Source organism: Dendrobates tinctorius, unplaced genomic scaffold (genome assembly GCF_039654945.1).
Source record: "Dendrobates tinctorius isolate UK_male_01 unplaced genomic scaffold, ASM3965494v1 ptg000129l, whole genome shotgun sequence".
NCBI classification, from domain to species: Eukaryota; Metazoa; Chordata; class Amphibia; order Anura; family Dendrobatidae; genus Dendrobates; species Dendrobates tinctorius.
Genome location: NW_027361797.1, coordinates 48,844,153 through 48,862,404, shown reverse-complemented (window position 1 = coordinate 48,862,404; position 18,252 = coordinate 48,844,153). Strand labels below are relative to the sequence as shown.

At 42.9% G+C, this 18,252-nt stretch overlaps 1 protein-coding gene across 3 annotated transcripts in view; it reads left to right on the top strand.

The window, feature by feature from the left end:
• Positions 1-18,252, top strand: part of PRKAR1B (protein kinase cAMP-dependent type I regulatory subunit beta) — a 182,502-nt gene that overhangs the window by 150,169 nt on the left and 14,081 nt on the right. For all 3 annotated transcript variants that reach the window (XM_073543099.1, XM_073543100.1, XM_073543102.1), the window contains one exon: positions 5,284-5,405. In XM_073543099.1, coding sequence (XP_073399200.1) covers positions 5,284-5,405 — 122 coding nt within the window. The remainder of the gene's footprint in view (positions 1-5,283; positions 5,406-18,252) is intronic.

Below are 18,252 nucleotides of genomic sequence, written 5' to 3'. Positions count from 1 at the left end.
GTCAGACGACCGTATAAATGGGACTGAGATTGGAATGCACGGACTGGCCAGCGGCTGTCAGCGTGGCGGCTCCATATATTTCTACCACCTCGCCATTGAGATGAGTTGATTACACATACTCATTGGCCTGTCTAAGGCCGCGTTCACACACTGCACTTGCAGCAATACTATACCGTTTTGTTGCCGTTTTCAAATATCACGGGAAAAACTTACACCGCGATCGTAACGTGTGAACGCAGACTAAATATTCCGTACCTTTTGAACCGGTAACACACAGTTGTCAATTTATTCACACATTTCCAAGGATTTACACATTTCCAAATATTATTTTATGGAAATACAAGTATTTATTGGACCTATAAGGCTGCGTTCTCACTATGAGCTTTTGCTGAGTTTTTGGTGTAGCGTCATTTCTGCACCTATTAAATTAGGTTACTTGTGGGGTTCTTTTTATTGCATTTTTGTGTGTTTTTTGACACGTTTTTAATCAATTTCCATGTTGCAGTTTTTGTCTTTTGTTGGGGTGCCCTGCTTTAAATAAAGCTGCTCTGGTTTTGATACTTCCTTGGATTTGGCTTTGACAAAACTGTATTAATATACCGTACTTAGGTGCGGATTACGTGGGGGTTTTTAGGCGATGTGCATGTGCATTTTTTACCTGCAAAATTTCCGCATCTAATGCAAGTCTATGGGGAAAATTTGCACAGAAAACTCAGCATACCAGCAAGAGAAATTGACATGTTGCGGACTTGAAACGCGCACCACAGGTCAGTTCATGCCTAGTAAAAAAAAAAAAGCACAGTGGTGAGGAAATTTCTATAAATCTCATCCACTTTGCCGGAAATTTAAGACGCTGCGTTTTTGTCTGAGGAAGGAGCAGGTCCTAATCAGAAATCCGAAACGCATTGCAATAAATTGGACTTTTTTTTTAATACTTACCGCCTGGATTAACCTTTGTCAGCGACAGCGCCCAGGATCCACCACACTCCTCTCTCCTTTAAGACTTATTTAAGACTGAGTTTCGATGTTTGAAAATTCCAACAAAAAAAATAGAAAATGAAGGCAACGTCATCGCAAAATCATGGATCCCCTTTTTTTTGTCCATTGAATTCAAGTCTAATATTCATCTGCAGCTTGGCTAGTCAAGAAACATAACATCCCTTCCCCTCTCCTTAGTACAGAAAATTGGGTTGTAAGGGCAAAATTTCATAAATTCTCATGAAGCGACTTGAGAAAAGTGTAGTTAATCCTGTGTTTAGGTCTGTGATTAATATTATTTTCCTAGAAACATCAGCCCTTTAGCATATTTCATCAGTTTCAGTTGACAGAAATGACTAATAGTTTGAGGGCAGAACGTATTATTTTAATAATTTTTTACATTTTTCAAAATTTTTGTTTCTTCACTATTCACCATGTTTGCCCTTTCTTTGTGCCGTAATGGCCTCGTATCCAATAAATTCCATTATTGTCATTACCCCCTTGACACTGCACCCCTCCCCCAACCCCATCCACTGATCAATCACCATTAGCCAAAGACAACTACCTGATAAGTGGCACAGCCCCGGCCTTTTCCACCGTGCTCTAATTGCTCCGGAGAAGGATTTGCATTACTGATTACATTAGGTTACATGTTACTAAATACGTCAGAGCAAATAGCCGTGGCCGGTTTAACAAAACATCAATGCATCTGCTGCTTAGGAAGCAAACATTTCTTCCCCGAGCTCCGTCATGCCGGCTGACATGAATAATTCAAGGGATATGTTCTTGAACTTAAAATGGTTCCAGCAAAAAAAAACTTGGTACAAAAACTTTTCATGTTTTGTAATGGCTAATAAATCATGATTAAGTTCTGCCGCTGGAAGTCTTAATCTCGGACTTTTCTATTACTTGTCTAAACAACCCCCAAAATACCAGGAGAGTGGTATCCTGGAAATGTCAGAATATGTCTCCACCAGGGTTCAAGAAAACATTGCACCTGTGTTTATGAATCCATTACTGGAAAGGTTCCCGGAGAATGGACATAGTGAGTAATGGCGTCGTATTGCTGTGAACTGAACCAAGCACTGACGCCTCCCGAATGTAACGCAAGAGCTGGAATGGGTTAAAAGAGTGGCCACAGGGTTCCCATAGGACCCTCAAGGACTGGACCCCAAGATTGGAGAATGTAAATGTTAATTTCCCAGGATTACCATGGATGTTACCGTTATTAGCACACAAAAAATGGCAAGACTAGTTTTACAAGGTGGTAAAGTGGGACATTGCTCAGGACACCATTTTTCTAGAGGGTTCCCAAGGACTGGACCCGAAGCCTAGCCTGAAAGTGGAGCATGTTTAGTTCCTATGACCACCAGTAATTTTACCAAAATTTGGACACCGAAATTTTCAAGAATGGCAACATGGGCAATCGACAAAGCGACCAGTTTCCCATAGGGCCCCCCAAACACTGGACCTGACAACCAATCTAAGAGTGGAGCGTGTAAATGTTTACTTCCGATGACTACCAGAGACGTTACGATTAGAGTTGAGCGACCATGGTCGGATCGGGTTTCATGAAACAAAATTTGTTTCAGATGAAACTGGTCCGACTAGGGCAAAAAAAGTCGGAGTTTCGTACGAAACCCGACCCCAATGCAAGTCAATGGGGAATAAAAGTCGGCATTGAGCGGATGACATTCATCCACTCAATGCCGACTTTTATTCCCCATTGACTTGCATTGGGGTTGGGTTTCGGAGGAAACTACGACTTTTTTTGCGCTAGTCGGACCAGTTTCATCTGAAACAAATTTTGTTTCATGAAATCGGATCTGACCAAAGTCGCTCAACTCTAGTTACCATTATTTGGACACTAAAATTGTTAAGGACGGTTTTAGCAGGTGGAAAAGTGGACTGTTACCTAGGCCACCAGTCTTCCACAAAGCCTCCCAAGAACTGTAGCGCCAAAAACAGCCTTAGAGTGGAGCATATAAATGTTTTTTTTCCTTGGACCACCAGGGACTTTACATTTATTTGTACCCTGAAAATGGAAATGCAGAAGGACGGGACGTTTTAGTAGGTGGCAAAGTGGACTATTGCCCTGGTGTCCAGATTCTTATTGAGCCCGCAAGGACTGGATTCTGAATAACATACTGAGTGAGCTCAATATCCAGAATCAACAAGGATTTTACTAATTATTTAAATGCTACAAATGGCAGCTTTATTAGGGAGTTGAATGGCGGTATAGTAGGCACTATATGGTATTATTATATGGACACTGTAGTGAGGCATCATTGACATTGTATGACAGCAGTAGGCTTCACTCACGTCGCTTTATGGGTTACATTTGGCACACAGTGCAGGGACATCTCCAGATGCATGCACTGAACATAAAGCCCCAACATATATTACTGAGTACCATATAGGGGCATTTATCATCTATAACCTCACCCACCCATAAAAAAATGATATTGCTCATTACACCCGCACTGTATGGAGTGGGCTCCATTTCTGAACCCAGTCCATTAATCCCCACCTTTAGGCCGGTTTCACACGTCAGTGTCCCTAGTACGTGTAGAAACCGTTTTCTCACGTACCGGATACACAGACACACGTAGACCCATTCAAATGAATAGGTCTATGTATATGTCAGCGTGGTTTCACGGACCGTGTGTCCATATGCAAAACACGCTGACATGTCCGTTTTTTACCCGCAGCACGGTCCGCAAAACATGCACACGGAGAACAGTGCACACTGTCCTCCGTGTGCACGGACGGCCACCAGGGAAGAAGCGGCTACTGTAAGCGCTGTTCCTCGGTGGCAGGTGCTGAAGCTGGCTGTCATTCGAGCAGAGGAGAACGATGAGCGGTATATTAAAGTCCGAATGACAGCAGGGGGGCTTTTGGGACTGTTACCCCTATCATCTGACACCTGGTGTCATTCGGACTTTAATATACCGCTCATCGTTCTCCTCTGCTCGAATGACAGCTGGCTTCAGCACCAGCCACCGAGGAACAGCGCTTACAGTAGCCACTTCTTCCCTGGTGGCTGTCTGTGGGTCCGTGTGGTCCTGATGAGGCACACGGTTGCCACACGTGTGCCGCACGTAGGACACACAGACACGGATATCCGTTTTTTCCGGTACCAGAAATATCTGGACGTGTGAAACCGCTCTTACCAAGATGTCACATCAGGGAGCTACAATCAGATGAATGTCTCTCAGTATAATACACGAATGGCTTGGAGCCACGAGAGCAGAAACCAATTTTAGAGAGGAAATCTGAACAGGGATTATCACCGCGGTGCAGCCCATTTAATAGGAAGATGTCGATACAACCTATATGAGATAAGACAAAAATTATCTGATTTTTCCAAAAACAGCGCCACACTTGTCCATGGACACGCACTGGTGTTGCAGCTTATTCCCTCTCAATGGGATGCACCATAAAGCATGTTTCTGAAAAAAGAAAAACAGTCTTAGAAGTTACCTAGAAGACCAATATAATCTCTGTTTTGCTTGGTCTAAGTGGCCAAAGTAGGCGCCCTATGTCCATGGAGAGGTGGCCATTGGCCCGGGTTGTCTTGTGTGGATCCTGTAAACATATGTAAGGTATGAAATATGTCTATGGCCAAGTCTAATTTTGCCACTTATCCTTCTGATGAGGGTTGAACTTCAATACCAGGCACATGCCATCGATAGTAGCGATGCCATCTCTGGAAATAAAACAGACCGCTATTTCTAACCCCGGCCAATCCCATTAAGCAGAATGCCATGCCTGCATGTTCCCATGATCAGCCCTTATTTACTAATTCTCCAAAGGCAGAGGTGATAATTAATTTATAATTTTTCCTTCTGAACAGCTGCAGGAATGAAAAGGGAAACTCCTTATAAAATCGTATTAAGTATGGCAAATGGACTGTCTTCCAGGACAAACTCTCGGCTCCAGCGCTGTTGAACGTGCGCCAGGGATATCTGTGCTGCTGAGAACGTCCTGATATGTTTAGCGCTTGCCACGACAAGTAGTCTAGTGATATACCTCTATTAGTAGAGCAGAACTTCTTAACCACTAATGTGAACGTAATAGGGGGGGGAGCGTGAAGACCTTTACTTATAGCTGACAGCTGAATCTCGCCGACTACGTCCCTGGACAATTAGGCTTTCCAAATGTTGCTAACTACAACTCCCAACAGCCCGGCATGCACTTGCCGTCAGGGCATTGTAATTTTTGGATATGTTTGAGAACACATCTATAAAGGATTGCACCTGTAATCCTATAGTGACCCGGGTTTCTTACTTGCCTCCTTTCTAGAATCACTCGATAAATGGGAGCGTCTGACGGTCGCCGACGCACTGGAACCTGTGCAGTTTGAAGATGGAGAAAAAATAGTGGTTCAGGGAGAACCCGGAGATGACTTCTTCATTATTACTGAGGTCGGTGTACACATATCTCTTTTTATTTCATTGTCTTTCACAAAGTAACCAACGTCATCTATGCAAAGATCTGAAAAAATTGTTTTTCGGGGAGAGAGCACCTTAAACCAGGAGTGGATTGGTGCTGATCGCTACCAAATCTTGTGTAAGTGCCTCTGAAGACTACACAGTGATGTTAAAGGGAGTCTATCAGCACAAAATGACTGTTCAAACCAAGCATAGGTTCTTGGTGCAGCTTTGGTGTGGCCAAACAGTTCAGTGCACATTCCCATCAACTTGTTTTGCATCTATCTCCACTCACCTGACGTGGGTGGAGATAGATGGAAAACAGGTGGGAAGGGCAACTGAATCGGTTGGCCATGCCGTGGATGCACTGAGCGCCCGTGCTTGGTTTGAACAGTCATTTTGTGCTTTAAGATGCTCTATAGTAAAGCATTCTCATAATTCCAAAGCTGTAGTCAAGTAGACACCAAATGTAGGATCTGAATTTTCAAGTTCCCTGGACCTGAGTGAATAAACAACCTTAGGGAAGAGTCACACGGCCGTATAACTTGGACAAGGATCGCAACACAATTCTCGGACTGGCCGTCGGCTCTCCCTACAGGAGTGTGGAAGCTTGTATTTCTATGCAGCTGTCACTCTTGGGTCGGAAGAGTCAACGGCCAGTCCGAGCATTGCTTTGCAATCCTCGTTTGAGTTATACGGTCATGTGACTCTTCCCTTAGGTTGGTAATAAGCTAATATTTGGGGAAGCTCTTGCTTGACCAACAGCTATTCCTCCCAACCTCTCCATACACATGTACGCTCAGATGGACTGAGCGTGTATGTGTTCCTACTGTGGAGTCAAAAGCAAGCTTCTGCCACACTTCTGGGGTAATGCCAATCCATTGTTTCCCTCACATCTGCTGAAGGAATATTAATGGTTGGCCATTGCCTTCAAAATTGGCTGGTTTTTCTGACATTAGTTTACACCTGGACTTTCTAATGCTCCATCATCTGTCCATAAATGGAAGATTTGGTTTGTCAACCTACAGCTCCTCTATTAATAGTCATTTGACTTGGCCAAGTAGACTCAAACTCTTTCTGTTTGTGTGGGAACCATAAAGTCCATAGGCACTACATTACATGATCCATTCAAAAGTGACAGGATTCTCTAACTAGTAGCTAAAAAACTACGCCATATATAAACATATGCTGATATACCATAGGATAAAGGAATTGGATGGACACTTTGATATGAACATCAAAAAATGGGTCAGATATTCAATCAATATAAAGGCGTGCCACCTGGATCTACAGAAGTTGCTCCATACTTATCGAGATTGGAGATATTGTCATGGTTGGCCAAAAAAGTCTTCATGTTAGGACTATACATGTCTGGCAGACCACCATATACATGTATATATCAAAGAAATCATGAGCTCTAAATGGAATGGAGCTTAATAGGAACCTGTCACTTTCTATAAATATATAATTTTTGTACCTGGGGTAAATGCCCCTATTCTCCTGAATCCGGCCATGTGTTTCTTTTGTTCCTGCGCCTCTCTGTTCCTGAGATATGGCCCTCTCTTTCCTGTATATAAATCTAATCTTGTTATCCTAGTGGGCGTGGATCAGCTGCTATCTGTGGGCGTCTTCTTGAGGACCACGCCCCAATTGGATAAAAAGACTAGACTTACATTCCTGGAAGATAGGTCATATCTCAGGAACAGAGAGGCGCAGGAAGAAAAGAAAAACAGCGCCAGAATCAGGAGAACGGCGGCATTTATGCCAGGCAAAAAAAAACCAAAAAACTTATTATGGCAAGTGATAACTCTTTAAATTTTCCCCAAATCTGGGATTCAACTTAATGGAAAGCATTATAAGAATTAATGCATGTTATCATCCTGTAGTATGTGATTATAACATGAATCCAGCCTTGGAGATACATGTATTAAGGATATAAAGATTCCCTGATGTTCTTTATATAAGATAGTAGAAATTATGTTCACACAGATTTTTTGAGGGTTCTTTTTAGCGTATACTCTCCAGGAACTCTTGGAAAACTCTTCTGATGAAAATCTACTTTGTTGTTGATATGAGGATTTTTTTTACATTTTTTTTTTCTTGGAATGGGTTTTGAAAAACGCCTGGTAGAAAAAAAGGAAGTGTATGTCACAGTTTTGACCTGGATTCCAAAGGAAACTAAGTACTGTCCAATCAAAACACGATCATAGAAAAACAAACTTTCCCAAAACTCTTTACTTGGTGAAGAAAACCACTTCTCATTTGCTGAAACAGTTTCTGCTTGAAAAACTAACAGTTTTTGAGCGCCTCAAAAAACTGAGTGTGAACATGGCCTTATTATGGATTGATTATAGATATTTATATCAGAACCATGGAGAGGGAAATCGATATAACTGGAGATTTTGTGTGAGGAATCAGGTATTAACTTTATATTTTCTTTTTCCCATTTTCCTAAATTCCAGATTTAGGTCACACGACATTTCCGCAATGTAGTAGATGGATGATTGTATCCCAGGGGTTGTATTACGTGTATTTTTGGCCTTTAATACGCCATATAATATAAAATAATAGGGGATTATTGTCATCAGCCCGATGGAGGACACAATAGACAGCTGCGATAGCGGTTCATTGTAATGCCAGCACGCGAGCTGACGACCTGCGATTTGTTGATTTGATAGCTTTCGAAGATCTAGGTTTAATGAAAACCCGTCACATGCTCTAACACGAGCCACCATTTCCATATCAGATCTAACCATTGCAGTTGCCTACTACTATAAACATAGATATGAATAAAACCGTAGCCTAAAGGTAGACATTTCTTTTTAACCTGTTCCAAGTGTTGAAATATCTTGGGAGGTTAGGGGTTCTCCAAAATTAATGGCCACGGTATGAATGATTATGATGTGATTTGGCAGCCGGTTCCAGGTTTTAGGGAAAAAAGAAAAAGTTCCTTCACCCAAGTTTAGAGGTTCCCGCGATCCACCCCATTTCCATGGTTATAAGAGCAACACAAGCTGGCAAAGAAAGTGCTGATGTGGCACGGCTCCAAATTTCAACAGCTGTTCCATTAAAAAAAAAAAAAGAAGTTGGTAACTATTTATGTACGTTGCCAATTTTCCACGCTGCTTTATCTCTTGATGAGGCGCCTGTGTTAAGGAAAGGGAAAGAAATCTGTGAACACTTGTACGTCCTTTGCAGAAGCGGTAAAATCAACGACACAACGTTGGCCGGAGCAGATTTTGATCAAGCAAATGACCTGAGTACCTGATAAAGATGATCTCATAATAGTTGAATTCGTAATAGGAAACATGTTGGAGCTTGCGGAAAGATGTTGATACAAGGGCATTCTTAGATCATGAGTCTTTCTGAAGCTAATCGCTTGCAGACTTCTGTATGAAAAGAAGCGGGAGTCTCCGGGGTTCATCGCCGGTGGATGCCTCTGTTTGAATGAAGATTAAATGTCTTGAGTACCAGTCACATACGGGGTATCATGGGAGGGCGGTCTGACAATGTCAGGAAGAACATTGGATTACTTCTGTATGCACGGAGTTGGCAAGAACATCAGAGTGCAAAAATGTAATATTTATTTCATGCCGAGATGATTTATTTGAACATGAGCTTTATGGATGTTACGAGAAATCAAAGAAATAGTTTAGTAGGTGGTAAATGCTATGGAGTGAATGCATTGATAAATTTAGGCTCATTATTATTATTATTATTATTATTATTATTTATTGTTATAGCGCCATTTATTCCATGGCGCTTTACATGTGAGGGGGGTATACATAAAAACAAGTACAATAATCTTAAACAATACAAGTCATAACTGGTACAGGAGGAGAGAGGACCCTGCCCGCGAGGGCTCACAATCTTCAAGGGATGGGTGATAATACAGTAGGCGAGGGTAGAGCTGGTCGTGCAGCGGTTTGGTCGATCGGTGGTTACTGCAGGTTATAGGCTTGTCATTCTCTTGTCTTGTCATTCTCATCAAGTCGGGATAAGGCCCTTTAGAGGCACTTTTATTGACACTTTAAGGCCCTTTTGTCGTGGGCCGATTGTTCCTGAAGAATGAGCAGACGCTTGATCGTTTGCTGATCAAGTTTATTTTACGCGGTCTAAAAATTATCATTGTCAACAGCACTACTGTGCCATCGGCAATATGGAAACTGTATGGGAACCAAATAAATGTATTAACGATAATTGGTTCCCATATAGTTTGCATTGGACTGTGTCAAAATGTAGATTTTCTTGATTTACTTGTTATATAGGCACTCATGTGGGCAGGACATTTGTGTAAATAGGCATTTACTGATCCTGAAAGCTCCCTCTGGATCTATTTAGGTGAACTCTTCTAAATTAAATTTGTCTTGAGGTTTTCAAGGGGAGCCCGGCAAGTCATCAGCTGATTGATCTATGCCTTACATCATTAAGCCTCAGTGATCTGGTGTTATAATTGGGGGACGCTGTGTCACATTTGTCCAAGGTAGACTATGTTCACATCACGTTTTATCCACAGCAGTTGACCACCAATTTTGTGCCCGTCTCAAATAGGCGGATTTTGATGTCCAACATGGCACATAGAGACTCCAAATCCCATTTTTTTTTTTGGCAGGGCTTCAGACATAAGCCCCAAGAGAACCAGTGATGAGTGGATAAACCCAGCCTAATGCTTACATTACTGCTCTCCATTTTGTTATGTCACACCAAAGAAGTAGCAGAGCTAGGTATGTCACAGATTCCAAGGCAGTGGTGTAGCAGAGTTACCCAGCAATGGTTTGGCAGAGAGTCTTACCGCCTGAGCTGCCCGTGTGCACACGTAGCGATTTTTAAGCATTTTTGCCGCGATTTTCGGCGCAAAAATGCTGCGAAAACGTTTAAAAATCGTGTACAGAACGCCCCCCATGCATTCCTATGGTATTCCGCACATGCTGTGCTAATGCTGCGCTTTTTTCCGCGGCGGAATTGCATCGCGGAAAAAATCGCAGCATGCTCATTCTTTTGTGCGGAATCGCAAAGAGTTGCCGCGATTCCGCACCCATAGGAATGTATGAGAATCGCTTACTTCCCGCATGTGGCTATGCCCACCATGCGGGAAGTTAAGCGTCTCATGTGCGGTTGGTACCCACGGTGTGGAGGAGAAGAGACTGTCCTCCAGGCCCTGGGTACCATACCCCTGTAAAAAAAAGAATAAAAAATCGGGGTATATTTACCTTCCGACGTCCCGCGCTGCATTTCCGGCCTAAGCGTTCCCAGTAATGCCTTGCGGCACGGTCCTGTGATGACGTAGTCTCGCGTGACTCTAGCGGTCTCGCGAGATCGCTATAGCAATGCGAGACTACGTCATCACAGGTCTCGCAAGGCATTACTGGGAACGCTGAGGCCGGGAATGCAGCGCGGGACGCCGGAAGGTAAATATACCCCGATTTTTTTATTTTTTTTAGCATTTTAACATCCTATCTTTTACTATTGATGCCGCATAGGCGGCCTCAATAGTAAATACCTGGTCACACTTGTCAAACACTATGTTTGACGAGTGTGACCAACCTGTCAATCACTTTCCAAGCGATGCTTCAAATCGCTTGGAAAGTGCTTGAATAACGCACGCGAAAATCGCGATCATAATCGCGGTGAAATCGCGCTGAAAAAACCGCGCGATTTCTGGTTTTTAGTGAGCGCTTTAAAACGCTACGTGTGCACATAGCCAAGTCCTGGAAGTGTGACATCAGAGGTCTGCATTAGGTTACCACAGCAGAACAGCGAATGGAACAGAGATTGACGGCGGAATCAGCGCCCAGTGCAGGATCCAAGAGAGATGAGAGTAATACATTCTCCAGTGCCCATCCTCTGCTTTAGTTTTACCTCGTTTCATCAAATGTGTGAGAAATAGAGAATTCATATGAGTTTCAGGAGTTTAGTCACTTCTCATAAACCACAGATCAGTCATGTCTCCAGCTGTAAAGAGACATCTGCGTTTCCCTGGTATACGCTGACTGTAGGGCTCTGACGCTCCGTGCACGAAGTCTTTGCCCACCTGTCCTTTGCAATATTCGCAAACTAGTGTGGCGAAAATGCCATGCCATCCTTCTTTCCTACAAGGGTTGGTTTCAGCTGGGGAAGGCGTCAACCAGAACGCTGATCTGGAATGGCCCAATGTTACGGCATGAACCAGTACCAGCAATTTTAACTTTGGGGAGCAATCTACAGTAAGTCTATCCTGGAGACATTTTTCATCCCGATATCAGACATATGCACCTCTGTATACAGTATGATATTTCTGACATTCTATATCCAGATATATCTATCAGCTTTTGCCTCTGTTTTTTTTACCTACTTCAGCCAATTAGTCCTGAGTGGGTAAAACTTACAAGAACCGAGAGGAGAGAAGAAATTTCAGACAGTTCTAGATCTTGTTTCTCAGTGAAGTTCACACAAGCAGCTCCTTCTTTCCCAGACTGGACAGATGTGGAATGTATCCGAGTCCAGGGTCACGGTATTATCCCATATGAGCTTCCTGGCACAAGTAGGAAAAACTTTTAAGAGCCATGCAATGGTTATTGTCATAAAGAATTGCATTCTGGCCGGCTGCAGCATGAACAGATGTACAGTCCACCAACAAAGAGCCCAACAGTTTACACGCTTCTTGTTTTATTTTTACTATATTTATGTTCTTGTTATCTCGTGTGATGGTTCCCCTTTTGTTGCTATGAAATACGTTGCTTCTTCTAAAATTATTTGGTCATTGACCAACCGGTAAAGTCACCAGTGTAATGTACCAGTGACAGGGTCTACTCTGTCCACTATCGGTTTGTAGGGGGCACAACTCAAGACAAGCGATGCAGCCTTGTTCTCAGTAGGCCACAGTAGTGAGCGCAGCCACTACTAAGTGCATAGAGGGCAGGTAGACGGAACAATAATATATAAGTACTCCCTCAAGTGCCGCAACCCTTAAAGAGGTTGTCCACTACTTTAACATGGATGACCTAGCCTTAGGATAAGTCATCAATGTCTGATCAGTCGGGGACTGACCTCCACCGAATTGCTGTTCTTGGCCATAAGTGCTCAGTTATGGAGCTGCTCGGTCTACTGATAGTGGCCATGTCCGGGTTCTGCACATCCGGCCCCTATTGATTTGAATAAGGGTGGATGTGCAGTACCTAGCCGCGGCCACTATCACTAGACAGAGCAGCACCATAACTGAGCACTTCGGCAGCCGATTGGCAGGGGTGCCGGGTGTTGCACCACCACCGATTAGATATTGATGACTTATCGTAAGGATAGTAGTGGACAACCTCTTTAATGGCAGGGTGCCAAGAATCAGACTCCCACCAATCTAAGGCTTAATTCAGACATGCTTGAAACACAGTCCGAGTACCATGATGCCTGTATCGGATGCAGGTTTCCTGGCGCAAAGTCAACAGCCTCCTTTATGAGCATGGTATCAGGAGACCTGCTCTCCAGTGCATGCAATGACTGCTGGTGGAGGAACATGTGACCAGACCTGTCCATCAGCTTTGTCCAATTGGAAATCTCACATGAGATAACTGCTTTTCTAATGGAGAAGACTGGTCACATGCTCCCCCACAAGCAGCCATTTTATGGACAGGAGAGCTGGCAGTTTATGAGGAAAGTGGCACTAACAAGAGCAGGAGAAGAACCTGTCTTACCGATATTATAGTAAGTGCAACAAAATAATGTCCCCAACGCCTCTGATAAAATAAAGATAATGTGGCCAACCCTATTAGCTCTTTCTGCAGCCAGCAATGGTGGACTGTGAAATACAGCGGCTATAGGAGGCAAATGGTGCCAAATTTTTAATGAAACCCAATTGCAAAAATGATTTTTGTCCCCGATTGCACACATTTAGGTAATAAAAAAAATTGGACAACCCCTTTAACACCTTCATGACCGATGATGTATATTTATGTTAATGTCCGTGTGCCTGCCTTTGATGGGGGCTAGCACGCCGAGCCCTCATCTGCATCTACACTTCATGGCCTCTAACAGATGCGGGATCACTGACAGGGGCATTTAACACACGCAGACAGGAAGTGCGTCGTTGATCCCTCCCATCAGCGCATCTGTCATGTGATTGCGGGGCGCCGATGAATTGTCATGACAGCCACAGGTCTGCTGAAGACCCTCATGCCTGTCATCACGATCCTTCTGTGAACGCCGGTCATAGGAGATCATGATTTTTGCTTTTGAGCCCTGCCATGTATAGCACAGACGATCGCAGCTTCAGGTTTCCTAAGGGGGTATAAAATATAGTAAGAAAAAAAAAGTTGTAAAAAATAAATAAATCCTCAACCAGCCCAGATCCCGAAAAGTGAGAATGTTACAGATCTTGGAAAATAGCGACAAAAGCAACATTTTTATTTTTGCAAAAAAATTTTTCATCTCTTTTAAAAAACAAAACAAAACTATACATGCTTAGTATCTGCGTACTCGTACTGACCTGGGGAATCATTGCCAGCTCAATTTTACCATATATTGAACATCATAAATTAAAAAAAAAAAATTGTGTAATTGCCCTTATTTTGCAATTTCACCGCACTTGGAATTTTTTTTTCCAGTTTTCTGTACACTATGTGGCAGAATGAATGGTGTCATTCAAAAGTACAACTCGTCTTGGATTTTTAAAAAAAACCCTCATACGGCTATATGGCTGGAAAAATAAAAAAAAGTTACGGCGTTTAGAAGAAGGGGAGGGAAAAAAACGAAAAATTGAAAAAAAGGAAAAATCGCCCCGGGTGTGAAGGGGTTAAATATGTGGCAGAATGTTTTCAATTGCAGCACTCCCTCAGGTGACATCAAGTATTACATGCTTGGTCCTCCAGTATTTTTCGTGTCTGCTAATAGTTCAGAATTCCCTAATCGGCTACTGTGAAATAGATATTCTAGACCAGATATCCCCTTATTTCCGTTTTCTATGCCCTATTTTCGGGGGTATTGGCGCTTGTTTTGTTTAATTTTTAAAACTTTCGATAAACTATGCATCAAACTTTTAGTTATGGGGAACTTTTTTTTTGTATGTGTTTTAGCCCCCATAGTTTGTATGAAGATTAACGCTGGTGATGTATTTAGGAGCGTGGCACGGGACCCGAACAAGTCATGTTACTATGTATTTGTTTTTCAGTCTGGCAAATGAAGTAAGTTTGGGGTAATTATGTGTGTCTCCATGTTCAAGGCAGAAAATCAGCATGCTGTGGTCTTTTCCAATAAGGATTCCCCCCGCAGGCGTATCCTCCCCCCCCCCCCCCCCCCCCCCCCCCCGGGCACCACTTCTGAATAAAGCCCATTTGTTACTAGAACAAGCACTTGGCCGATCAGCTGTCTGCATCTCATGGCAGAATTTGCCCATAAAAAGTTTATGGCTGTCCGAACAGTTACATTGTGTGATTGTTTACTGCATCTCTGTAATTCCGTAACCTGGAGAGGACCTCTCGACTCTTCGACATTACCCGCTCCAACCAGGACATATACACACACTAGAGTTTTCTGTCCTGATTAATGACAGCACAGCCTTTGGCACACTCTACTATCACGAAGATAATCTCCTTAAAACACACAGAATGATTAATTATTAATTAGGAAGATAAATGCTGTCAAGAAGGAAGCTCTTAACTTACTGGTCTGACAAGCCATGGGCATGTAGTCCTACACGTGAGGACCATTAAAGAGGCATGTAACCCCTTACCCTCTCATTGTCCTCAATGTCTTGATCAAAGGCGGTCACCTATGGCACAGGCAAATGAGCTGCGCAATATTCCCCTTCCTATCCAACTTTTATAATGAGGAGCACAAGAAAAATACCAGTTTTTAGATTTTGTTTCTTAATCTAGCATCCATAAAGTGTGATAATCCGGCAATTTTCCAGCAATATTATTTGACATTTTTACAAAACCAAAGAGAAGAAAGAACCAATTGGTTGACAAACCGTAAAAAGTTTTGTGTATTCCATACAGAAGTATTGACTAGGTAAGGGGGGTTGATATTTGTTGCCCCCTTTACATATTTCATTTCATCTTGGATCTGGTATGATTGGCCTTTTTTTTGCGTGGGCACAACTTTTCGACCAGACATGCTCACATATGGGTGGCTTCATAACAGAGAAATGAAGAGTGGTACAAAGTTATCTTTGTGTCCCCCATATATATTAGGAGAATGAGTACTTTTGACCCCTGTTTGGCCTTCAGGAATAGTGTATATTAGTTACAGGCGGCCATCAATCTATTTGCCCGTCCCCATTGCATATGCAAATCCACATGCGCCTATGGCTTTCTGCTTCCAGTAGTGTTAATAAGGTGAAAATGGGACCCCAATTCTTCCTATAAGTACAGGTTCCACTTTTTGGACTCCTGTCTATTAGGCATTTATGTCATATACTTTTTCTATGCTGGAAATGTCTCCGATGGTAATATCCCTTTAAGTTTTACGGCGGGCCTCCGGAGTGATTAAGTATGAGAAATATGGCCCTTGGAGCAGAAAAGATTGTGCATCCCTGACATATAGTCTGCTATCCTTTGCTATGCAGAAGTGAATATATTTTAACACCGGGGATGAATAGCCGACGTACGCCTGTCTACAGTGAAGGTTACATTTGGGAATACTGATGAAATAAATACCTATGACATAGCCAAAATTGAGCTGAGAACATAAGCACCGATTCATTATTTTAAAGCATTTTCTTTTTGCTTTTGTCTTTTATTTTATTTTTTTTGCCCCGGCAGACTTTTATTCCAAATTCCTCAAAACGGCAGCAGTGGTTTGATCAATTTTCTACCAATTCAAAGATGATCTTCTTTCTGTGCAGTTTTGTACCCTTTTAGAGTAAAAAAAAGTTCAACAATCTTTGAAAGTGTGACATTTACGTTTTAAATTGTGCAAAAAAACTACAAAAAATAGTAAAGAAGATAGTGAAGTACATTTGGGATGAAAGCCAAACCAGAATCTTGATTTGCAGACACAGTGTTGCAGGGTGTTGCCCCCTTATCAGTGCAAAGTATGAGATCTGATTTGGCTAGGTGAGAGGCCCCAAATTGGGTTTTAAGGGGTAACGTTTCTCCTTGTGTAGAGTGACAAACCAAGCTTGGCATGTCAAAGTGAGGAGACTTATAAGCCATGCATGCTCCTCTGGGAAATTAAATATGCAAATTGTCTCTTTAGAGAGGAAGAGGACTAGAACTCTAGCGCCACCATTGAAGAGACAATTTGCCTATTTCATTCCTCAGAGGAGCATGCGTGGCTTATACGTCTCCTCACTCTGACATGTCAGGCTTGGCTTGTCACTCTCCACAAGGAGAAACATTACCCCTTAGACTCCAATCCAGAGCCTCCTACCTATCCAAATCAGATCTGAAACACCGTGTCTGAAAATCGAGATTCTGGTTTGGCTTTCATCCTAAGTCATATTGCAAGGCTCATTAAAAAGTCGATATTGATTTTTAGGATCTCTCCTGCCTACCCTTGAATGAGTTTTTTTTAGGAGGCCTCATAGTCGAGATCTGCTTATTTTTCAGCCATGATTATTCCCTTGACACCATGTTGTTCATGTCTCTTCGGCCTTATCACAGAGACGGGCATTTCGGGGATGAATAATCCATTATATTTGCTTTTTACGTTGACTCAGAAGACATTTTTGGCTTGGCTGATGAGAATAGGAAGATAATGACCGGCTTTGTGTGGGGAAGGAATTCTTAAAATGCAACATTTTTTTTTTTTTTTTTTTCATTTCTGCTTTTTTTTTTTTCCTGGCTTGCCTATGGATATGTGTGAAGGAGGAATAGGAGGGCAGGCCTGGCACGGTGCCACGGGGCTCTGAAGTTGGCACGTTGACTGTAAAACCTGGCTTAGGAATAGATGCTGAGTTTATTGTTTTCCCACACAAGTCCATAACATGTTCTTTGATGCATGCCAACAAATGAAGCTTTATAAAAGAGACACCTGCAACTAACCTGTGGCATAACCTTCCCATGGTATAGTGAACCGTACAATACAAGGTAACCCTTTCATTATCAGTAACAGCTAGGGAGGATTAATAACGGAGGACTTGGCGGTATTATATTACATCCAAGGGAAACGTAACCATTGTAGCAGACAATGAACAATGTACGAGGAGTAGGAAGCCGGGACGTTAATGTATTGTCCGCACACTTGGCAACTGGCAAATATGGTGTCATATTCCTTTCTCAATGTTCTGTTGGAAGAGAGCTACGATCACGTCGGTAAAAAAAAAAAGTGTACAGATGTGTCCACTATTAACACTCCTCAAAACCCTCAAAGGCTGTAATCCACTGAGGAGGACACCTATAGCATAGATATCTCCCAACAGAGTATTGCAAAGTCTTTTTATTTTTTACTCATCTCAAGATATGACGAGCTAAGAGGAAAGATGAGAAAGGATACCTATGTGCATGTCCCCTTCTACCTCCATGCAGGGACGTCAGCTTACTCACCGCCCTGGCCCCGCGGCGTGGTCTCCCATTATGTATAAAAGACTCCCTCTTCCCTAGGGAGTCGCCAAACAACGTGTAGAATCATTAGTTAGTAAGGTGTACTACCAGTGAGTTGAGAAGTCCTCCTAGTCCCAGTGTGGCCAGTCCTGAATCTGGTCCTGGGGCGGCCAGTGCCTGATCCTCATCCCCTGGTCCTTGGGCGGCCAGTGTCTGATCCTCATCCCCGGGTCCTGGGGCGGCCAGTGCCTGATCCTCATCCCCGGGTCCTGGAACGGCCAGACCCTGAACGTCATCCCCTGATCCTGGAGCAGCCAGTACCTAAACATTGTCTCTCGGTTCATGTTCGTCCAAATCCTGATCCAGTATCCTTGACCTTTTTGTTTGAA